At 37.4% G+C, this 25,930-nt stretch overlaps 1 protein-coding gene across 1 annotated transcript in view; it reads right to left on the bottom strand.

Moving 5' to 3' along the window:
- LOC117570178 (hormone receptor 4) overlaps positions 1–23,178 on the bottom strand; it is an 83,713-nt gene extending 60,535 nt beyond the window's left edge. Inside the window, 2 exon segments of the mRNA XM_052005307.1 lie at positions 20,773–21,147; positions 23,086–23,178. Of these exon segments, the coding sequence (XP_051861267.1) occupies positions 20,773–20,784 (12 nt within the window). The 5' untranslated portion in view covers positions 20,785–21,147; positions 23,086–23,178.
- Between the last annotated feature and the right edge of the window lie 2,752 nt (positions 23,179–25,930).

Raw genomic sequence — 25,930 nt, 5'->3', positions numbered from 1 at the left:
AGATTTTATGCAACATTTTATGCGACATGACAGTCAACAGTACGCAGTACGCATCACCATCAGCATCATCAGCGTCATCATCATCAGCATCATCAACATCCGCATCATCGTTCCATGTATCTTTTATGTGTATGAGCTTGTCATTTGCATTATTTTCATTACATTTTATTGGACAGCTGTCGAGACTCTCTCCGCTCTTGTGTACTTAGTATGTTAGCAGTTTCTGTATGTGTGCGTTTGTGTATGTGTGTGGTATTAAAATTCAAAACTGTAACTGAAAATGCTTAAGACTTTTCCCAAGCAAGCTGCCACTCGAAGTGCCAAAGTTTGTGGCAAATGTTTTGCGTCTTCAAAAGTTACAACTTGTACGATGTTCTAATCTCTGTTCCATAAAAAATAAATAAACTAAAAAAGCAGCACGAACAGAAACACGAAAAAAACAAGTGCCAAAACATGTCACATGGAAACGTTTCTCCCCCCTCTTCAGTGCTTCACCTATAAATGAACCTTTGGCTTTGGCTTTGAGTTGTTTTTCCACAAACGTCGCTGCGAATAATTTACACAGAACAAACTTTTGACTAAGAAAACAAAATAAAAAAAAAAAGCGTCAGCCAACAACAAAAAATGAATATAAGAAGACAAAAAGATAAAGAGCGGAGTAAAAAAAAAGCATTTGCTGTGCCTTGACCAAAAGTGAAACAGAGGCAACCGCAAAGCGCCTTGAGTGCTAAGCTGGGCGTTGAACTGGGCGTGGCAGCGGCGACGACAACAACAGCAGCAGCGAAACAGCAAAGGCAAGAGCAACAAAAAACCAGTGAAAAAGGTAAGAAAAGTTATAAAAATTTTATGCTCAGCCAAAAGTGTATGAAATAATCCGTAGAGATTTTTATCTTGTTAAGCATGGAAATGTCCAACCAAGGCAAGGCAAGGCAAAGGCAAAGGCAGCTGCCTCTTCAAGTTGCCCCAAAACACAGAGATTCTCCTCCTCTCTCGAATTCTCTTTTTCTCAATCACAGCTCCTCCTTTTCCCACTCTCTCTCTCTTTCTCTTCGTCTTATCTTTGCTGGAAATCTTTGCAGCAGCTGCTGTAGGTTGTTTTTTACACAGGTAAAATACAGTAAAAAAAATTGCAGCAATGTTTTGTTTTGTTTTTTGCCTTTTCCTGTCTTTCTTACTTTGACACAAAAATTGGAAACTCTTACATTTTCCACTCCCCTCTTCACATTCATTAGCTGACAGGTCTAGGCCTCTTTCATCTTTTGCTGCTGTTGTCATTAATTCAATTTACTTTCTGCTGAGAGACTTCACCTGTTGTTGTTTAGCCGTTAGTCTGGCAGATTTATGGACTTGGCCAACAGTTTTACGTAGAGGCGTGAAGATTTTTGCCTAATTAAAGTCGCTTCGGGTCACTTACTTGCGGGACGAAAGACGATGTGAAGATATTACTTTTGGGAGCTTGGTTTTTGGGTTGTTTTTTGCGTACAAACTCCAAAGGGAGAAACCTCTGCTGAGAACTTACCTGTAATGAAAAAAAAAACACAGAAAGAACAAGAATAAGTAATTAGCGTAAATTAGTCAAAATGTTTATGAGAAGTGTGGCATATGAGAAAGTACTTATGCACTAAGCTGAGAGAGCTGGGAAAGTATCCAAAGACTACAGTTAAGTAAGACTTTAACAAGCTCAAACTTAATGGAGACCGGTTTAGTTACAGCATCTAAGCCAACAATCTATTAATAACTTTATCTATTTTAGTGAACAATTTGTAAGTCAACAAATTGCAATATAATTGAGACAAAAACTTGTGGAATTTGTTATGCAATTAATGTAGTAAACGAGAGGTAAAAAAGTATCACTAATACAATAATATATTCATTAAATTTTTATATTTTATAACTTATTTAGTTCCCAGACACCAATTGCTTTTGGCGGTAGTTTGAAAAACAATTTCGAGTTCCTTTTACTATCATCAATTTTGCAACTTGTCTCAAGTTGTACGCTTCAGGTGATTCAGAGAGAGGGAGAGAGAGACTTGCCAAATTCCTTCAATAGCATCATCAACACCAAAAACATGGCCACAAATCCTACAGTTTCATTGCTCTGCTCTATATGGGCATCAATCTCGCCTTGTCAGCGCCCAGTCAAGTTGTTGCCATTGTTGTCGGGTTGCTTGCTATCTTCTCTCCTTCTTTTTGTTGCTTTTTATTTCCACAAAAGCCGCCTTGATGACGTCTACTCTCTGTTTGCCGCTGTTGCTGCTGCTGCTTCTGTGACACTCCCACAACACGAAACCAGTTTTCCATTGCAGGGCAACACAAAAAAACAAAAAAAAAACAGGATTCTACTCGTTGTTTTTTTCTCCTTTGTGCCTTAAGGCTAAATTCATTGTCAAAGTCGCAAGAGCAGCAGCAAAAGCAGCAGCAACAGCAGCGCCTACAAAAACCTATGTCATCAGACAAAAGAGTTGAAAACTTTGAAACTGCTGTTGCTGCAGTCGATGTCGCTGCTCCTAGAACGCCCACAATGACACGCCCCGTCTCCATCTTCCACCCGCATAGAGAGAATCTTCTAGGAGACACAGTGCATTTGTCTTTTGGGAGGCACTGTGAACTCCCTCAAGCGACTCCGACTGCGACTGACTAAACTGACTCAATGACTGACTGTATGAGTCAATGCTGTGAATCTGTCTCCTCCTCCTCCTCCTCATCCTCATCCTCTTGCTGTGGTTTGCTTGGCTACACTTTGATTGATGATTCCGAATTAGCGACAAGGCGGCGCACTGAAACTAAGCAGGAAAAATGTACGAAAGATCTTTTAGCTCATGCTCATGTCTTGTCTTGTTTTTGTTTTTCGCTTTTCGTCTTTTCTCTCGCTGTTTCTTAGATAATAAAAAATGCGTACACATAAGTTTTCTGACAACGGAGCAACGACCGCCTCTTCTTTTACATCTCCCCACATATCTCCCATGTGGTGCTCTCCGTTAATGATGTGGCCGTGTCTTGATCAATACTGGACAACTTGATGCGCAGTAGAGCTTAGATAAGCTGCCGAGTTCATAGTTCGCTTGGAATTCTCGTGTTTGGAATTAGCAACGTGTGTAGTAAAAATGTCTATAAGTATTTTTTTTTTTTTGGGGGGAGCTTTCAATTAACTCTTTGTACATTTAATGATTCAATTCAAATGATTTGGCTTTGTTCACTAAACTATGAATAACTCAACGATTCTGTGTGTCATTGAGGATTCTTTTTGGTTGCAACATCATCATCATCATCATCATCATCATAATTATGGTCATCGTAATGAGCGTAGCAGCGACCGCAGCTGTGTGTGTTGTCTGTCATTACAAATTAGTTTGAGTTACGCTATTTTTATATGACTCGGACTCGCCTCTGCCTTTTTGTGGTTTTTGTGGTATGCCCCATCAGGTGCCAAAAGCGAGGCGCTACATTCGCAATTAGCCATGTACATAGCCTTTTTGATGGCTGTGCTGAAAGGCCGATCTCCGAGAACTGGGCTAAACAGAGATGGCGAACCGAAAGAGAGATAGCCAGATATACATGCTATATACAAATGAGACAAGCAGCTGCTTGTAGAAGATTCGAAAGAATCTCAAAGACGCTGCTAGATTCAACTAGTTCCACTTGAGAGTCGCCGAGCTATGCGTATTTATTTTTTGTGTGCATACCCGGTAACCCTAGGTTAGTTGGGTATAACTAGTGGTTAAAAAAGAGAAGCAAAGAGTACATTAAAATATCTCTGTAATTTTGTCTTTATATTCATCTGTGTAAGCAATAAAATATAAAATTCTAAAACAGTTGTTTAAAGAGAGAAAAATATCTAGATTGTACAAATTTTGATCTAAGTTTTTTTTTCGAATTTTTAGGTTGAAACAATCTTAAATCAAGATTTGTAAGCTAAATACACATTTCAAAATTAAAATCTTGATTCAAGAATGTTTTATTCTAGATTGAAAAGCAGATTGGAAATCATGATTCTTGATTTAAGCATGTTTTTTCTTTCTGTGTATTTACTACAAATATGACAGCAATATTCCTTCATGCTTCTATCTAGATCAAGTCAAAAAATGTAAGAATTTGATTCCGCAGCATAATATAAATATTTAAAATAATAATTATAATAAAAATTGAATTGTGAAACATAATATCAATTTTTTTAAATGATGATTATAATTTTCTCCTCTTCTTTAAGATTGTAATAAGATTGAATATTGTAAAACATATTAGATTTTAAATATTAATTATAATTTACTGTCTTTAAGAATTGTATTGTGAAATATAACAGTTTTGTAAATTATATTTATAAATTTCGTCTCTTCTTTAATATTGAGCAGCGGGTATTGCACAGTCGAGTTTACTCCACTTAAGCTTTTTTTATTTGTTTTTCTTTTTTATGTTGCAGCTGCCTATTGTTGCCTCACTGTTTGCCACACTCATAGCACCCCCACCAACGGTGGCAACGAGGCATCTGCCTACATTTTTATTTAATTCTACATTTCATAACTGTCAAGTGTTGCTTCCTGCCTCCGTCCGTCCGTCCCGTTGCCGTTGCCATTTCCTGTCCTGCTCAAGCACGTAAATTTTTATTAGACTCTTGCGAGTCGGCTGCGTTTGGGCACAACAAATGACGGCATCATTAGACAATTTAGGTGTCGCCTCTTGTTGATTGAATAAATTATAGCCACTCGCGCGTGCATATTCAAAACAAAAAAAAACAAGCAGCGACTTTTCTTCATTTTGATATGCAAATAAACACTGAGAGAGAGAGAAAAGCATATATACTTTGCTCACCTGCAGACATAGACCGGAAATAGCTATTTATACGCCCATCGTTGCTGATCGGATCGTGTCACAACATTTGCATACGTTTTTCCCAGCAGCTAAGACTAAAGCAAATCCTGGACTGTCTCTCGTATCTCTCTGTCGACCACTTTCACTGTCGTTGACCGGGTTTATTGCACTCGCAATTTTCACAGCGCATTTCTTCTTCCACTGGTTATTCCGGTTCTTCAAATGCGCGCCGGTCTGTGACGAGTGCCAAGTGCCTGCCGACTGTCGATTGCCAACTGCCTACTACAACCAACAATCACAACAACAACAACAACAACAACTAAGACTACCAATTGCCTCGTGGCTTCGGTGTCATAATCAGTCCAGACTCAGACACAAACACGGCCCAAACCCCGCCCCGGGACTGGTTAACAACCAAGCAAAGCAAAGCAAGGCAAGGCAAAGCGAAGCCAAGTCAACGTGGTCTTTATGTAAGCCACATCGCTGGCTTTGAGAGCTCAAGTGCTTTTTGGACGATGACTCGAGTGACGATGGCGATGCCGATGACTTCAGCAAAGTCAGCCTCGACTCAAGGACAAATCGCTTGAAGCGTGCAAAATGTTCTGGCGTTGTTTGTAGATTCTAAGTAGATTGTTTCAGCTTCGATTTTCGATGTTGATTTCGATTTCTGACAGGCCTTTTCAAATCAAAGCACAACCCGCAGAAATACCCTATAAGAACAGTGAATTTAAAGGGTATTCCAAACTCAGTTTAAACATTTATATTTATTACTTTTACAGCGCAACGCAAATGTCACATTGAACCCAAAAAGATTTGCTTGATTAATTATTTAGTGTGCGCTTTGTGTTATTCTCGTTCTTTTTTTGTTTTGTTTGCTGATATTTAATCTCTGATGATTGACTTATTACAAATTGGAAGCGAAATATGCACGAAAAGAGAATTAATTTATAATTAATAATCACAGCGTTTAGCGAGTGTAACTAAAAACGTTGTAGGCACTCATTAGTCGCTGTCATTTCTGTTGCCGTGAATCAACAATATTCGGTTTTTGTTTTTTTTTGGTTTCGATTTCGTTGTTCGATCTATTTCTGTTTGCGGCTTGTCTGCGTTTTAATGATGGGTTCTCATTGGTTTTCCTCTGTGCCCAGCAGGAAGCCCACAGTTATTATTTTAATTAACCTAATGAACAGAGTTCAGATTTGGATTTGTGTATTTTGGTATTGGATTTAGCTTTGGGTTTCGTTTGCGAAGCCAAAGTAATTTTGCGGCCTTTTCGCTTATCAAACAATTAGTGCTGGCAGTTTGCTTAGCTAAGCCGAAAATATAATGGAATCTTAGATTTCAAAATCTATGCCTCAAGATGGAGATTTCTGATGGCATCTCTTGACAATCTCTCAAAGTATTTGCATTGGTTTTTGACACCTTCACCGGAGGCCAAAAATCAACTAACATTAAATTTATTCACTCAACTGTATTCAACGTCATTTGTTGCAGTCACAGCAAAACACACACACACAGAGAGACATTCTCTAAGTTTTTCATATTTGTGTGCTCATCAAGTCTTATGACACATCAAGTCAAGTCGATGAGTTGAGAGCGAGGGAGCGAGGGAGTTAGAGGAAGATATTCCCAAATGAACGACTGGCAAATTGTAGAGTTATGTGCTCTGCACATCATATAAATTATGCCTCAGTGTGTGTGTGTGTGTGTTTGTGTGTGTCAGAAACTTCTCGGTTTGTCTTCTTGAAGTGCGAATGACGTCTGTGATGTTGTCGTAACTATGAATTGCATTTCAAGTGCAATTCCGTGCTATGTTTATGCATTTGCGGACAGCTGCTAATGCCAAGCGGATGCAGAAGAGCCACAATAACAACAACAAAACAACAACAACAAGAATCATCTTTCTCTCAGTTCGCACTTCCACAGATGCTGCTGCAGATTAGATTAGCTGTTGCCTGCTTGCAACAGCTGCCTCAGCTGCCTCAACCGAGCTGAGATGTGGCCTACTTTCGGATCTCTGCAGATAAATGTAACAAGCCTTAATTCGAGCTCAATTTGTGGTGCTAAAAAGCAACAAAAGTTTCACTTTATGTCAGTCCCTTTACTTTAGCTGTTAACTGTCTAAAGTGCTTTGCGAATTTGCAAGGTCTTTTCTTTCCACTTTGATTGAGATAAAAGATATGGCTTAAAATAGTGCTTAATTTGCAGAGCTATTTGATTTCGATTTGAGAAGCTCTTCTCATCTAAATTGTTGCCAAAAAAAAAAAGTATTTTTAAAGGTGATGTATTTTTAAATTAATTTATTTGGTTATAGATGTACTACATGGCACATGAGACTCTATTAAAGTATCTGCTTTAGAATAGTGCTTAAGTTACAAATATTTGACATATTTGCTTCCAAATTTCTGCTGAATTTTTTCTAAAAAATATACAACATTTACTTGGTTTTGTTTGCCCATTAAAATACAATTCAATAGCTTAACTTTAAACTGTCAAAGTTGCTCATAAATATTCAAATTTCCCATTGAAATATAGCGTATAAAACGTAATCTCGAATGGCATTAAACATAGTTAGTGTTGAGCTATAAGAGAGACAAGCTTTCGCACACAATTACCACCCAAAGGGGATTGCATATTTACCCTCTCTCTCTCTCTCTCTTTCGCTCTCTCTTCCCTCATGGTAAACTGGGAACATTCCCAAAAAACTCGAGTTTAAAATTAATTAATGCTCTGTTGGCCATGTTCAACCAAAATTGACACATAACATTTTTCGGTCTTTTATTATCAGCTTGTTTAGGTCTTTTTGCCAAAGTGTGTTGTTATGTGTCATACACACACACACACACACACACCCACACACACGCACACAATTTCCCTCAAACTGTCGAGACATTTAATAAATTTTCATGCAAAGCATTTTGCGTTTATCCAGCGTGCAACGAACCACGCCTGTCAAGTCTGCCCAGAAAGGAAGAGTGAGAGCTCATCGCCAAAGTCTTTAATTAATATTTTATTCATGCCAGTGCACCACAGAAAATAAAAAAGAGAGAACCCAAAATACAAAAAAACAAGGACAAGTGGAAAGAAAGCCAAACTCTGGCCACACTGACAGCAACTGCCGCATAATTAACAACAATTTGGGGTATTTAAAAAATAAACGAGAGCAGCAAAAGGGAGCGGCGAGCAAAATGTATGTCCACATGACGCACATGGGGCATGCAACTTGAGCCTGGGGTGACAATATAAATTTATGTGCCAAGGCGAAACTTGTGCGAAAGAGTTCTCAACTCAAGTTATCTGAATTTATCTCATCTCAGTTGCAACTGCAGATGCTAAATCAAAGCTGTTTGCTTTTTGTGTTTGTATCTTAAAGATACTTTATGCTGTGTCATGGGCAAATGGGCGCAGCACTTCGACATCTCGCATACCTCTCATTTGCTTGCTTGTTGATTGGCAGCCAATAAAAAGGCTAAAAGCAGACAAAGCTCAACTCATAGATAGAGAGAGAAAGAGAGAGAGAGAGAGAAGTACGCACACAATGAGACGAGTTTGGCAGGCAAGTGACAGTAACATACATCAAGATAGACAACAAAATATTTGGTTGTGCCACACACACACACACATACATATGTAAACACACAAAGTTAGCAACAAAAACTTTTCCTGATTGAAGCTCACAAATGGCAAGTCAAACTTCGATGCGTGTGTGTGTGATTGTGTTTTGTGGGTGTGTGTGTGTGTGTGTGACAGCTGCCGCCATTTCATTTTGTGATATGCCACAGCCACAGCGCGATAAAAAGGGGTTTCCCTCCGCCCCCTCTCGAGCCTACACACTTCTAATTGGTTTAGGCAGCAGCTTTGGGCGCTTATCTTATCACAGACCTAATTGCCATTGGCTGTGGCCAACAAGCTGCAACAACAACAACTGCCTGCCTAACTGACAGTTATCACAAAACTTGCCGCATATTCATGCAACACACAACATATTATATATCTCTAATGAGTTGCGAGTTGACTCAAAACTTTTTCTCTATGTGCAACTCGGTGTCGCCACATTTGACGAGCTTTTAATGAACTGTATCCATGTGGCAAAAGGCAAAGTCAACCTGATCATCTCTGCATCATGTGCGGGCTGCGTTTGTGGCCAAGCAATGCGTTAATTAACATTTGGTTAGCCCAAAAGCCACCAGTTAATACGTGATGAGCTTAACGAAAGGGAAAGGGAGAGGAGGAGTTAAAGGGAGCGTTGACAGCCTGCTGCTGTATGATATTAATAAATTATATATACACCAAGAAGCATCCACTTTTGACAAGGAAAAACCAAACACAAGGTGAATTAATTTAATTATTTAGACAGTCAGTTTATATGTCATCAATACTGAAGACATTTCACAATACAAATCATTTGATAAATGTCTCGTGATTGTCAACTCGTTTTCAAATATCACTTAAAAGAGCACGAACATTTATCCAACTAACAACAATGCTAGACAAAACATGCACAAAATTTGCTTATCACTCTATCGATAAATACTTCCTGAGCTATTAGTTTGCATAACTTTTAAATCAATCCGAATTCTGTATAGATAAATCTTTGTATTCTCATCTGCATGCAAGCCACACACATGTATTTTTCATATTTGATGCGAGTGATTTGAATGCTTTCAGCACTTTGATTCATTTGAATGTATCTTGCACTTGATAAAAAATACATACACATGCACATTTATATCTATGTATATTTATATATGGATAAAAAGAAAAGGTCGAGAGCAGCAAAAAAATTTGCATAAAATTCATATGAAAAGTTGTGTGTCTTATAAATCAATTCACTTGCCATAAAATACGTAAGTGATTTTTTGTTCTTCTCTTCGGTTCTCTTCACTGGATTGTGCGCAATTTGATTTGTTGATATTTAAGCCTTATATAATTATTTTTTGTTTTTCTCCCGCATGTGATTTACACACAGCTTGTCATATATTTATGAGGTCGCCGTTGCTTTCTGTGCCACGAGCGTGTTTACCTTCCATTGACTGGGCATGATTTATTTCGCACATATATCGCATATATATAAATATATATATACTCCACTTATTATATAGTATTCTCATATTTATGGTTGGGAATTTGTGCAGTGCAGTTTTTGTACTTTTGTCAATACGAGTTTCGGTTTTCATTTTAATTGGAAATTGGAAATTTTTGTGGCATTTTAATACGTAAATTTTCCAAACTGTATAACTGTATTTTTCCCCAATGCTAATGGGAATTTTATTCACTTGTCAGCTTTACTTTTTTTTACTTAGTTTAAGCTGGTGTGCAAACATTTTCCTAATAATTATTTAAAAACTTTTTGATTTTCGGCTGGCAATTTGAGTATTTTAAGCTGTCGAGAAAAGCTGCCAATAAAATCGCTGGAAAAGTTAAACAAAACTCGCAAAGCATAACTTCTTACACAATGAAAATGAAAAACAAATAAAATTGCCAAACCAACAGTCAAAAATTTTTCTACCAAACGGAAGTGACATTATGTGGGCGTGGCCGGGCACGACAAGCTCCAAGGCATTTTCAATGGGGGGAGCGGGGAGGAAGGAACCTCATTTCAAATTCAAGAGAAATTGTATGCAAATTGTGAATTATGTAATGCGAGCGAAGGTATAATTAAATTCTTTAACAAAATATTATGCAAATTTATTGAATGTGGGCGACAGCAGCGAAGGCAAAAGAATTTATGCAGAATATTTGATGGCTCCTTTGAGGGCCTTAGAAACTCTGCGACAGTTGCCTTTATCTAGCGCATATTTTAGCCAAGAAAATAATGGTCGAAGGCATTTATAAAGATGCTGGATAAAAATTAAAGCAATTAAGTAACATATTTAAGTGCTTTGTGAGTGTTTTTCCGATATAAAGGGAGTTGTTTTTTTTTCTTTGTTTTTTAATGCTTTAAGCAGTGTGGTAGGCATCGTTTAAATATTGATTTTTAATTATTTTAAGCAGCCAGCGCAACGCCACAAAGTATGCAACACTCGACTGCGCGCACACACACATCCACACACACACACATTTGTAGTGGTGTGTGTGTGTGCTGAGAGACGTTTGAACGCAACTCGCACCTCACACTTGGGTGGCTCACCTCGAGGGTTGCTCTCGCTGTGTTAATGGCAAGTTGCGGAGAACTGTGGGCGTGAATGTGGAGTGTAAGGACATGGAGGAGGCTGTGTGGGGAGGGAGTGAAGAGGGTAGGGTTGGGGTTGTGCGTGTGTTTTGTTTTTAGCTCAACACTTTACAAGGCCCACAACACGGTGGCTGATGCCCGATGCTGATGCTGCTCTCGTGAGCCTCTTAAATGTCACAATGCTGATGCTCTGGGGTTGGCACTTGGTCCAACCCTCGTTGCAAGGGTTTCTCCCACCAGAGTCGAGTGGGTCGCTGACTCTCTCTCTCTCTCTCTCTCTTCCATGTTTGGTGCGTACGTAGCATGTACAATATGTAATATGCATGAGGTTTGTGCCATTATTTTGCACTTGCCACGACACACACACAACGACCCTGACCCCAAGCATTTGTGCCCCGCCTTTGTACTTGTTCATTTCCTATGTCTTCCTGTCGCCCCTTTCATCACTCGCATATGCTTCTTTTTCTGTTTTCTCTTTACTGTATTTGATTTGTTTTAAGCAGTAAACTATAAATGAGACGAACAACATTTCGCAGGCACTGTGCGTTAAACGTTGCCAAACTTCACACCGGAGCAATTGATTCCGATTTCGATGTCGATTCTGTCTTCCTGTCGCCCCTTTCATCACTCTTTTTTTCTGTTTTTTATTGTATCTGTTTTTTGTTTTCTCTCTACTGTATTTGATTTGTTTTAAGCAGCAACTATAAATGAGACCAACAACGTTTCGCAGGCACTGTGCGTTAAACGTTGCCAAACTTCACACCGGCGCAATCGATTCCGATTTCGATGTCGATTCCACAAAACTGTAACAGATGCTGGCCACGTGTCGGGGCGCGGCTTAAAATGAAACACACAAAACGACCAGAGACCAGAGACTAGAGACCCGAACTGAGTCCGATTCCCAGACCCAGTCTCGTAATTGGATGAGGATGATGATGATGCTGTGGCTGAGGCTGAGGGCAGCCAAAAACAAATAAATAGTCAAACAGCATTCGGTCTGTGAGTGAAATACAAATAACATTTAATACGAAAAGGAAATTGTCTATGCGAGGCAAGGACTCGACTCGATTCCAGCTCGTAATCAAAGGGAATTAGTTGGCCAACAGACACACACACACATATATAGAAATACATTTACACTCACACCCACGCAATTCGTGTGTGTTCGTGATTGGTATTTTCATTAGATTTTTCAAGTGATGCTCGAAATGAGTTTCATCGAGTTGAGCTGATGTGTTGCAAATACACAAAATTAACACACCTTGCAACGTCCTCAAGTGCATTAAACCCGCTTAAGGCTTTAATTGAATTACACACATACCCACACAAATAAGTACATTAATTGCAATTTAATATGTGCATGAAAAAGAGATGAGCAGAAACGATACTATAAAAATTGATGGCTAAATCGTGCTGCCTGCTGCCGAGTTGAAGGTCGTCCAAGTAAATATGGCAAATACGACTGCATCAAAAAGCAAAAACAAAATACAATAACAATGTAAAACTAAATAAATAAATGAGCAAAAGTCTGGCGGCCATTAAAAATCCACATTAAACATTATTGGCAAGGCAATGGCGCTAAAATTAAACAACAAATTTGCATTTGCCACCAGAACGAATCGAAACATACCCTTTACAATCCATTAAATACGCTTTAAAAAAAAGTAATAAATACTAACATGTGTTTTAACAGCAGCAATAAATTGATTAGAGCTCAATGACAACAACTTAAAAACCTCTTAACGGAATGTAATCGATTTCAGAGTTGCTTAACAGTGAGAAATCATTAACATAATTATGGGCAATAACAGAGCTGTAAACTTATAATGTTAAAATTTAAAAGGGAGTGACAAGAGAGATATTGGAGGCATTGATGATATTAATCTGTTAGATGAGATACTTGAATTATATTGTTTTAGCACATTTCTGAATTGCTTTACAGCGGGAAATCATTAACATAAGTAAGAGCTGTAAACTTATAATGTTAAAATTTGAAAGCGAGTGTTCAGGATTAATTAAGAGATATATTGGTGGCATTGAAAATATTAATCTGTTCAATACTATGGAATACATATTTGAATTAAAATTTTTGCAACGTTTAAAAATTAAATTACAGCCGGAAATCATTAACATAATTATGTGCAATAACAGAGCTGTAAACTTATAATGTTAAAATTTAAAAGCGAGTGTTTAGGATTAAAGATATAAATCTGTTAGATGAAATACGTGAATTATATTATTTTAGCACATTTCTGAATTGTTTTACAGCGGGAAATCATTAACATAAGTAAGAGCTGTAAACTTATAATGTTAAAATTTTAAACCGAATGTTCAGGATTAAGAGAGATATTGGTGGTATTAGAGATATAAATCTGTTAGATGAAATACTTGATTTCCAATTTAACAACATTTCAGTATTGTTTTACAACGGGAATCCATTAACATAATTATGTGCAATAACAGAGCTGTAAACTTATAATGTTAAAATTTAAAAGCGCATGTTGGGGAATATTCAAGAGATATATTAGTGGCAGTAAAGATATTAATCTGTTAGATGGAAAACTTGAATTCAATTTTTACAACATTTCAACATTGATTTACAGCGGGAAATCATTAACATAAGTATATGCTATAACAGAGCTGTGAACTTATAATGTAACAACTTAAAAGCTCATGCTTAAGAGATCTATTAATCAGTTTGATAATTCGTCACATTTAAATAAATAAATTTAGCACATTTGAGAGCGGCTTGTTGACTGGTTTAACACCTTTTAAACGCAACAACATGATATCATGCGTTAACAATGCAATTTATTAAATGTATAAAAATCGCAGCAGCAACAGTATGATTTAAATTGATTTTTTACAATAATTAAACAGCCATAAAGGGAGCCGAAGGTCAGCGACAACAAGCGGCCGTAAAGGTCAGAGTGTGTCAGGTGCAGATGATGTTGATGATGATGATGATGTCACACTTTTTTTTATGGCCACTGTAAGTTAACAATAGCACTGAGGGGGAGGGGGGTAAACTGGCGCCTGACCAGACCTGTGTTGCATCTTCATTTATCTTTAGACTGCAACTCGCCTCGTTCACCTTGCCAGAAGCGCGAGCTGGCGTTTTATGCTAATTGGATACAATGAATGCAAAGTAAACACAATTTTCCTTAGCTGCCAACAATGGCAACAAAATTTGCACATCGCCAATAAATTAAATTCATCGATTTGGGACGCATGCGATTTTTACGCGCGTTTTAAAACGCTCGCGACTATTATATTATATATTTTGTGCTCGTTTCACAATTGTTCGCTTCAAATGTTTCGCATTTCAGAATTTATCGCAAAAAATCGTGTAAATATGCACACAGGGCGTTCAATTGTTGTTATACACATTGTTGTTGCTGTTGTTCAGCTGTGAACTGTGTGGCGCAATTAATTGTTGTTTAATTGAATTTGCATAAATTACGCATGGATTTCAATTAGAATAGAATTTTGTGGCGTGCTCCGGCTAAATTGCTTAAATCAATGAATCAATTTTAGATTGCTCATTGATAAGGCGAATTGAACAAGACCGAGGAATGCGAACTTCCGGCTTTCAAATGAATTATTTCGACAGATTTATAGCAAAGGGAAGTGAAAATAAAATTATTTTGCCACAATGCAATTGTGATGGGAATGCAGCGAAAGATTGTAAATAAAATGTATTAAACATTTCTGAAAATTCGAAATTCCCTAAACAAACATGGAACAATTTCAAAAGTGATTTATAAAAAGCATTTCAGTTTCGATAAATTGTAATAATTTTAGATATTCAACATTGGATTAAGTTTAAGAAAAAAGAACTTAAGAACTTTTAGATTAAATAGTGTTGGAATACACGTAAAGTTGAGCATCTGAATCCCTGAGCAAATCGAATTGATTTTATGAAAGAAGAACTTAAGAACTTTTAAATAAAATAGTGCTGGAGAACATGTAAAATCAATACATTGTTGAGCATCTGAATCCCTGAACAAATCGAATTGACTTTAAGAAATATGAACTTAAGAACTTTTAGATAAAATAGTGTTAGAAAACACGTAAAGTTGAGCATCTGAATCCCTGAACAAATCGAATTGATTTTATAGCAAGCTAAAGGTGTCAAAGCAATAAGATTGAAGTGCCACTAAGCAATCGATCAATCAGATAAACAATTTCATATACTTAAGCCACCTCTTGGCAGATACTTTAGCTATTATGCACTTCATCATCACTAACCTCGAGCAGTTGCCTCTTATATTTGCCAATTTCAATCGCAAATATCTCTGTAAACGATACTAAGTTGCATGTTTAACTATTTATAGCCTCGATGAGAGGTGAGTAGCCTCTCAACTCTGATGATATTTTATGCAATTGTTAGAATAACTACACATTTTTTTGTTGCTATTTCCTGCATTGTAAACATTGCAGGTTACTCAATACAAAAATATTTTCATAAGCAGAGGTGGAAAAAATAAAAAAATAAAAACAAATGTGGCAACAGAAAAAAGGCGATTAAATAAAGCAAACAAATATGAAAAATACGACAACGACAATAAAATGCAAATTTAGTGGTCCAGCAACAACAACACTAAACAGAAATTTAAATAAACTAAAAAAATATAAGCCGGCCGCATAAATTAAAAAAACGAAAAAAACAAGCTGGCAAGAAAAAAACAAGAGAAAAACAATAACAAACTGAGGCGACACTAACGGCCGGCTATAAAAACCGTTGACGTTCTACACAGCAGAGGAGGAGACAAGGGGGAAAGCTAGGGGGAGTGTGGAATGTGTGAGAATGCCGAAAGAGAAGCACGTAACACGTGGGCGTGAAATTGAGAGCGAAACGAACTATGAAACATAAGAGACGAGATGGAATGGAACTAACTACAAGTGCGGCTGCAATTGCCGTTTACCGTTGTCGTTTGCCGCTGCCGTCAACGAAAGCAACAACAAAAGCATGCCATAAAACCTGTTACAATTTGGTTGCGTCTACTGCGCGACTGCGACGCCGACAGCGACAGCGACTGCGACTGCGTCTGCTGACTCACTGCGCAGGCGTGCGGCGCTCAGCTAATTGCGGCTCGTGTGAGTGACACTAGCGATTAGCGTCGCTGTCGCTGTCAACGTCGACGTCGCTGTTATCGCTGACGTCGCCAGTTGAACCGAATAATTTGCATGAAACTTTTTAACTTTTTTTTTATTACTCTGCTTTGCGGAGGGTCGTTCACATTGCCGTAGGTTGCGATCACTCTCGAACTCAACTCGATACTCGATACACTTGTTTTTGAGTTACTCGTATTAGCATCTAACATACTCGTATTTAGCGAGTACTCGAAAATTAATTTCACATTTGGAATGTGGTGCAATTTGTGTACTTCGATTTAATCGCTTCGCTTCATCTTTAATTTGCTGTTTTTTTTAGCTAAAAGTAAATGTTTCAAGCATTCGACAAAACACGCCCAACATTTAATGTGAATTTAATTTGCTGGGGAGTTTCGATTAATTTCAAGTTGGGTTTTATTTTTTTGCTCTTTACTGCCCAGTAGCAAGCACACAGAAAAGCAGCTTAAAAAAGCTCATGAAATACACATATAGAAGTAATCGGAGCTAATTATAATGAAATCGAGTGCTCCTTATCAGCTACAGCTCTAGAAATGTGTCGCGTCGCGCCTTCAATTTCGAATGTGCGCCATTTATCAATATCAAGCAGTAAATCTTTATTTGCTGCGCTGCAATCACACATAAACACACACACACACAAACACACACAGTCACATATAGCGCCACACACTTATACTTAGGCAAATACAAGAGGTACATTAGCTGAGCTTAGCGAGGGTGGTTTGAAAGTTATCGAATACATTAAATAAAATGACATAATATCATTAGAATACATTTGTCACAGTTTATTTGAGAACGTGACGAATTTGTTTATATTTGACGAGGAAGCAGAAAACAAATTGTTGTTCAATGATTTTTGTTTATTTATTTATCAAATTTAGGAATTTGAGATAAACACAAAATGATGCAAAACTAATTGGATGACACAAACATTTTTTAAAGAAGGCTGAGCAAATTAAAATTGTATATTCTGAATATCATATCATATTCTGTTACTCAAATAAATTTTAACTGTACTCGTTTTCAAAATGAGATGTTCTTTAAAAAACTTCATCTTGTGTTAGATCGATAAAAGATGGTTTTACTGGGATATATCAATTGTGTGATATTTGGAATATCGTATCATCTCGTGTTCTTTAAAAATCTTCAACTTGAGTTAAATCTATAAAATATGCAATTGTGTGATATTTTGAATATCGTATCAAATATAATTGAACTAAAGTCTTATTCAAAATAATATTTTCTTCAAAAAATTTCATCGATAACAACTGTTTTTACTCGGATAAAGCAATTGCAAATAATCGATTCCAGATTCTAAGCTTTACTTGTACAAAATTCACTATCACTTAAGGTTTAACTTTAACTTGGCTCTCAACATAATTTTAAATTATTTGGTTATTTAATTAATGTGATTACAGTGGATCACATTAGAGAGAAATTGCCGCTCTTAGAGTGAAAGCTTTCGGATTAGCGAATCGCTCTGCAATTATGATAAGTGCGCTCAGTTTTGGTAACTCATGAAGCCGCCCCCCTCGATAAAGAGATATATAGATGCGATACTACAGAGTGAACAGAATTTGAATAAGCCACGAGGTTTCCTCTCTCTCACTATCTCTATCTTTGCTTTGGCTCTGCTCTGTGTTTGCTATTTATTGCGTCTCTGCTTTGTCAGCCATTTTCATCAATCAACGTGCGTTGCAGGGAGGCAGAGAGGGGAGTGGCAACGGCAGCAAAATTTTAAATCAACTTTAATTGAAATAAATTGTCATATCATTTGCTCTGTAAATGGAAATATGGACAACATCAACGCGAAGAAGACGAGGAAAATATGTGGGCTACATTACGTGAATATCTCTCTTATCTGCGGGTCTCTCCCTCCTCTCCCCTCTCTAGTTTTTCTACGCTCGAGTGCTACTTAAAAGTGCCCCTAAATTAGAGCTATCAATCAAACAAATTGAAAATATTGAAATATTGTTGTATTAGCCGAAAGAGAGAAAAGAATTCTCGACATGAAATTGATGGACAATTGTAAAAGTAAAAGTAAAAGTTAAAGGCAAAAAAATAGCTGCTGAAATTTAAGTGAAAGCCAGAGAAGAGAAAAACATCTAATGGATTTCAAATATTTGTTTTTTCGACAACCTTCAACGATGATTGCGTTCAAACAATAAGAAAATAATTCATAAAAGTTAGTCATAAAACTAGAGGAATATCAAGATCTGTTGGGTAAAAAAAAGTTTACCAACTTTGCGCTCAACTGCACACGCACAATGGAAAACACAGAGATATACGTATGTATATGTAAATCTATATAACCCTTGCATCCCCTTCCCCTTGGGGTTTTACAATTACGATTCAGTTTATGCAATTTATGTGCAATTTTTCAATTGCCACTCCGACAAACGGAAAAACCGGAAGATTTCGTTTGATGCAACTCAACTCAGCTCAGCTCTTTTATTATTTTTCACAATTTTCTTTCTTTGTTTTTTTTTTATAGGCATATTGTCACGTTGTAATTAGAGTCACATAACTTTATGAGCTGTCTCGTTTATGTTATGTGCAAAATATAGTCGACTAAAGTTTTTAATTGCAATTAATTAGAATGACATTTGGAAAACTGCTGAAACATCAAGAGTGACGACATTCAGCTATTAAATACATATTTCAGTAAACTGATTGTCGTTGAATTATGAAATGCAATTAGCAGTTGATTAAACTTTTAGTCCAAGTTGAGGACAATAATTGAGTTATTGGAACATTTATTAATAGCTAAAGTATGACATATTCTTGAGATACTTTTTCAATATCATTGTAAAATGCTACTTGTTTGATTAATTAACAAAGTTCAACTGCTGAACTCTTAAGCACCACATAAGATGACTTGATTAATTGCAAAAGTTAAAGCAAACTCTTAAAAGTTCGATTTAATAAAAGACACCAAATATTTATAAGACACAAAACTGTTTTCTGTTATTAATTACGCTATTAATTTAGTGCTGGAAATCTAGACTTTGATTAAACTAGAACGAATGGCATGCAATGAATTTCTTGGAACATCACTTCTATGATGATAGTTTGCATTAATCTCTGTGGTCGTTAGACCGAATTTCAGAGGAATGACATCTCTTTATCTGAATCCATTAGCATTCAGCGATTTCTGCAGTGAATTTATACCGCCCAAGATGTCAATAAAGTTATTTATTATGATGCAAAACTGGTGTACCCTCTATAACATAAAGTTGGCAGATAATACAAACTATTCACGAGATGCCAACATCTGATTAACTGGGCCAACACACACGCTCTTGTTCAAGTCGCGATACATCAAAAGCCAACATCGTTTTATGGCTGACATCATACAAAACTAGACATTAGATGATTATCTTTAGCCACAAGAGAAGACACTGACTTTTAGTTCCATTTATCACCATCGAAGCGAATTTTGTCTTTGTTTTTGTCTTGTTTTTTGTTAAGCTACGGTCAACTTCCTTATCAATCATGAAAGATTTACATTTGAATGGGAAACGTACCTGCTAAAAACTGCTCAAATATAAATAATATGCGAAATCCAACATTTAACTCAAATTATGAAAAATTATGGTTGACGAAATTTGCATAAATTGCAAATATCAACAAAATTGTGTTTTGTTTTATTCCGAAATCTTTTGCGTACTTAAATTACGTGGGAAAATGTTGAAAGCGAGCAACGGGGCGTCAAAAGTTGACACATGAATGTGTATCATTTGATATAGGGAATCGACAATATGCTACAGTGAAAGCTGGCTAAATGGAGAGTAAAATAAATGTATATAATTTTGTGTGGCAATTGGAAGTTGAGTTCGCCTCTTAAATCTGTCAAACTGCCAACTTGTTACCAATAAATAAATCTGGGCGTTATCGGCAGCTGTCCATTGCATCGAGCTTTCACTGTAAATTGATTACAAAGTGAGCTAAGCCTCGACTACGTCACAAGAGCGGCGACTCGATAAAAAGTATCAACAAATTGAAAGCCGCAAGTCGACCCGCATTTGAGGCTATCAAATTACCAGACCCCCCTCAAAGAGAGTGAGAGAGCGAGATGGGGAGAATAACGTTTAACACTCTCGAAACTGAAGACAATGTAAACAATTTACGCGCATTGTCAAAAAATGAAGAGAAGAAGAAGCAGCAGCAAGCAGCAAAGTCAACAAAGATGAGGGGGAAAGGAGCAAAGCGAGCAAATTGTAGGCACACGTGTGAATACGACGTTTAACGTTGTTTGTTGTTGTCTATGCAAATAGATAAACAAATCCAAAAACAGACAAGCAGACTGTCAGCTGTGAGTGAGACAGAGAGAGTGCGAATGGCAAACACACACTCGACGCCAAAGAATTCGGAGCTGCGCTTTTAATTGAGAGTGAAAACAAAAAGCATGTAAACGCAAGAAAGAGAAGAGGAAGCAGAGAAGAGGAGGAGAAGATGGCGACTTGTAAACGGCAGCTTAGCCAAACACACGGCGAATTGAGCTGTTGTCCACTCAACTTGTCTCAATATTTATAGTGTGCACTGTGCATGTTTATTTATTTGTGGTTGCTGCATCTTCAGCAATCTCTCTCCACTTCTCTCATATATACATACATATATAGTATGTAGTTTGATGGGGTTTTGATTTGTTTGCTTACCGGATAATACATTCCTTGCGGAGGAAGATAATATGCCCCGGGGCCCCACAGTTTGACGGCTTTTTGTGTTTACAGTTGCGTCGCAAATAATATGCACAGCTGCTGCCCCGACAAATTTATAACTGCTTTTTGCTAGTTTAGGGGTAGTCCACACACTTTTCTATGTAATTAGGGGTAGTCAACTTGTTTCACTTTTTTATTTTGTTTAACACGCGATTTGCAGACGTCGCATTTGTTGCATTTGATTTGTTGTATGTGTTTTATTCATAGATTTACTTCTGCAGTATTTTTCTTTTCTTCTCTCTTTTAGGTTTGGCACAATTTGATTTTGCTTTATTTTTTGATTAATTTCAACGAATTCCAGCTAACGATTTGCTAAATAAACGATTGTAAAATTTTAACAAAATAAAATATTTCACGTTTTACGTTTTCCCAACCAAAAACAACAAGCAACAACAATGTGTGCGGCATAATAAAAATAATTTGAAAATTATTTATACACTGCTCATAAACATGATATTTAGTCAACGAAAAAAATAAACGCGATTTTACGATTTTTCACAATTTTCAAATGCTGTTGAATATTTTGCGCAGTTTTCGAATTTGAATTTTTTGGAAACGTATAAAAATATTGTAAAACTAATTGTTGTTTAGGGGTTGCTCTCGCTCTCTTTGGAAGTTAGTGTGGCAAAAAAGGATGTTGCATGACGGCGGCAGCGACGTCGACAGCGGCAGCGACAGTGTGGCAAACGAAACGAAAACAGAAAATGCGCAAAAAAGACGGAATGAAAACACAGCGCAAACGCGAGACAAAAGAGACCAAAGCAAAAGCAAAAGTACAAAAAAAAAAGTATGAGAGACGCAGCCACGCGCTTTCTGCGGAAAAAGGGGGCAAGAAGAGGCAGAAGGAGCAGCAGCCGCAGTTTCCAGTTGAATGAAATGATGTGTGTTTATAAAGAAACAATCAAAACTATAGACTTTGTTGTTGTCGCATTGAACATGGTTGTTGCTGTTATTATTATTATTTTCATTATTATCGCTCGATAACTCTTCACGTTTTTTTTTCCCAGTTTTATTTATTTTTTTTTTTTTGCATTTTTGCCGCGGCGTTGCACAAAGACAGCGCTTTGTCTGTGGCAGTCGAAATCGCAATCGAAAAACGCAAAAGCATTTTGCATTCTTGTGGGGCACGTTGTTGTTGCACTTTTTGGTTACGCGACAAGCGGCAACAACAAGAGTAATATCATCATCTGGCACACACATTTTATTTTAGCGTTGATTGAATGGCAAAGCAAAGGCAACAGCAAAAGCAAAAGCAACAACGACTAAGCAGCTGAGCGTGCACTTGTAGTAGTCACTATTTGTCTTAGTATTAGTGAGCGAGTGAGTCTCTCTGTGTCCATGTGTATGTGTGTGGGGATGCTGCTCTGTCGCCGCTTTGTGAGAGCGATGTGGGAAAAATCGAATCAGAAAAAGAGGCATGCGAATGGCGAATGGCAGGCGAAAAAGGATCACAGGATAAACAAGGAGACAAGGCAGCGCTGCGCCGAAATGTAAACGAAGCGAACGCACAAAAAGGCAGCCAGCAACAAAGAAGAATGTGCGCAAAATATTAATTTGGCGATGCGAAGGGCGTAGAAGGAGAAAGACGGCGGCCAAAAACATGTGGCGCATTGAATGAATTTACACACAAACACATCCATATATAAATATATGGATAAGTGTGTAGTTGTTTCTTGTGTGAGCAATGATGATGCTGGCTGGCTGGCTGGCTGACTGGCTACAAAACGGACAAGCGGAAGAAGAAGAAGCAGAAGGGGAACATTCAGAACAGACAGGCACAAGAGAAATCACGTCCCTCGCGCCTGTCTGACTCTTCTAGTGACGCTGCCGTCGTCGTCGTCGTCGTTGCCGTTGCCATCACTGCTGCTGTGGTGACTGCGACTGAGAGAGATGGCATATATTGTATTTATTTTTAACTTTTCATTTCATTTTGTATCTGTACGTTTGCCGATTCCGATTTGTACATATGTTTGTCGGTATGGGTATATGTGAACATAGTATTTGTAACTCAACGTTGCACTGCACTTTGAATTTTGTATTTGATTTTTTTCGATGTTGGAAATCACTTGACTTTTCTCTTGATTGGCATTTTCATTAGAATTTCAATTTGTTATTGCCTATTCACGATTAGTTTTTCACTTTGTTGTTGTATTATTGCAGCGTCTTCGCGACTCCCACGACTTGTTGAGAAGAGCGAGAATAAATATGCGAGTAATACAACAATAACAAGAAGAAGCAGAATATATGTACAATTGGTAGGGAAATACGCGCGCAACGAACGCTCAAAGCTCCAAAATTACCGCAGCAACAATCGAAAGACGTCCGCTCGCAACGAGAAATGAAATGCGAATGAGAGATGAAAACGAAGAGCGCAACTACAGACTACAGACTACAGAGGATGCCCCCAGCACAGCACAGCACAGTACACAGCATAGGTGAGAGAGCCGCGAACGTGAGGAATGTTGTGCATTGCGCAAATTGAGCGATTGAGGGTGTGAGAGCGAAAGCGAGAGAGAGAGCGACACAAGAGAGCGCACGAGAAACACTTACAGCGTTTTTCAACACTGGTCTGTTAAGCAATGAGTGCAATTGGCGCTAAATTTTCATGTTTGAAAACCTAAAAATGATGATTACTATTGCAGAATGTTAGTTATTATTTTATTTGCGGCGCATTAAATTTATATTTTGTTTCAATTCACTAATGCGACACTTATTTTGTTGGTATTTATTATCATTTAATGGTTATTGCACTTGAATTTAAATAAATATTGCTATTATTCTTTGACTATTATATTTTGAATTATTTAACTTGTGTAAAATTCAAATTCTTTATTTAAATTTCACAATTTATTGTAGTAGTTTTGATTCGCGTTTAAACTATTGTCATTAACATTTCTCTCGCGTTAACAGAGCCGGCTTAACAGCGTCGTTACTGTTATCGGATGCTGTCTATCGATAACTTGAGTTGCGCGCCACTTTTAATATCGCAATTAAAATATTTACAAAAGAAACAACTAAAGTACACAAAGAGGGCATAATAAAATGAGTTGTAATGTACAATAATAATATGAAACATAAAAATGGTAATAGAATAATAATGTTACAACATGTTCAGCTTGAAGTTGGTAAAACATAAAGCCATTTAATGGCAGCCACAAAAATGTTATGAAACTCTCATCGCCACCTATCAGTCTCTTGGCTTTTATTGCCCTGCCGCCGTATAACAACGTGCAACAGTGTGTGGCAAGCCACACAGAGACAGACAACGCTCTCCACGCAGCCAATTTCACACACACTTTTAATGTCATCCAAATGTGAACTCGCCCCTCCACAGAACATGCCACAGATGCGTCTGGCCATGTTGTCAGGCGACTGAACAAACGTGGCCAAAATGCTAGGCAACCCGTTTCTGTTGCTCCTGCTCCGACAAATCAAAAATGCGACACGGAGGCAGTAAAACCAAATCAAAAGTGACATGCCTCATTTTCAGCTGCCCCATGCCTCACTTGCCACATGCCTCATGCCGCTTGTCAAGATTGCATTAGCCGCATGTGAAGGGCAGGAAACAGAGCAGAAAGCAGCGACAGGACAACCAGGACAACTCGACTAGGCCAACAAGGACAACAGCTGCAAGCGTGCGAGGCTTATTAAGCACCAGCATCATAGAGAGGAGGTGGAAGAGAGTGGGGGGGGATAGAGATTTGAAATGCAAATAGCCTCACGAGTCGCTGCTGACACCATGCAACTCAGTTGGTGGCAACTGAAGCCGCAGGCGCCAAAGCAGCAATTTTTGCACTGTGCGTTGAAGTGGTAACATTCATCCTCCCTCCCCTTCCCTCTACCTCCCCCTTATCCCATCTCTCCTTTGCGTTATGGCTTGTTTTGGGGTGCTCTGCATAAATGCAAAATCCCGTCGAGCTGGCAACTTTTTAATCCCTTTTGCCCAGCAAATTGTCGCCTTAACAGCGTCCAGCTGCTGAGCTCCTGAGCAGCAAGCTAAGCTAAGCGGCTTTCACTTCCTCTGCAGCCGATAAGCGTGCACAAATCACAAATATCACTGCGAGTTACGTTGATAAATAACAAGAAACTTACAGAATGTTTAACAGATGTAGCTAAAATGAGTTTAACAGCAGTGCTGTTAAGTTGAACTGCATTGACTGTTATGCTTAACAGCAGCTTTCAATTGGGGATGTTAATCTTAACAATTCTGTTAAAGCAGCAATAGAAATTGATAAATGTATTTCGTTGATGTTCATATTCGTAAATGTTCAAAATGTTTAACAAATGTAGCTAAAATGAGTTTAACAGCAGTGCTGTTAAGTTGAACTGCATTGACTGTTAAGTTGAACTGCATTGACTGTTAAATTTAACATCAGCTTTCAAATATATCTGTTAATCTTAACAATTCTGTTAAGTTGAAGTGCACTGACTGTTATGCTTAACAGCAGCTTTCAAATGGATATGTTAATCTTAACAATTCTGTTAAAGCGGCATTATAAATTGGTGGTTTTTCGTTGATAAATATCATTAAATATTCAAAATGTTTAAGAAATGTAGCTAACATGAGTTTAACAGCAAATTAATTAGCAGTGCTGTTAAGTTGAAGTGCATTGACTGTTACTCTGTTAACAACAGCTTTCAAATATATATGTTAATCTTAACAATTTTGTTAAAGCAGCAGTAGAAATTGTTAAATGTATTTCGTAGATAAATAACATGAAATGTTCAATATGTTTAACATGAGTTTAACAGCAAATTAATAAGCAGTGCTGTTAAGTTGCAGTGCCTTGCACTGTTAACACTGTTAAGCTTAACAGCTGCTTTTAAATGAGACTGTTAATCTTAACAATTCAGAAACTTAATAATAATTTCGTAACTATAGCGAAAACTCGCTCAAAGGACAAGTTTATTAACAGAATATTTCTTTTCTCATGCTTTTAAGTATATATAATTTTAAGTATAACTTTTAATATGCTTGAACTTAGTTCATCTAGGCATTCTTATTCGAATTTTCTACAAATCTAAAATTTTAGGAATGAGAATATCAAATTTTAGGTACTAGTTAAAAGATACTATTTATAAATAATAACAGTAT

The sequence above is a fragment of the Drosophila albomicans genome, chromosome 3 (genome assembly GCF_009650485.2).
Source record: "Drosophila albomicans strain 15112-1751.03 chromosome 3, ASM965048v2, whole genome shotgun sequence".
Taxonomy (NCBI): domain Eukaryota; kingdom Metazoa; phylum Arthropoda; class Insecta; order Diptera; family Drosophilidae; genus Drosophila; species Drosophila albomicans.
This window is presented reverse-complemented; position numbering and strand designations above follow the sequence as displayed.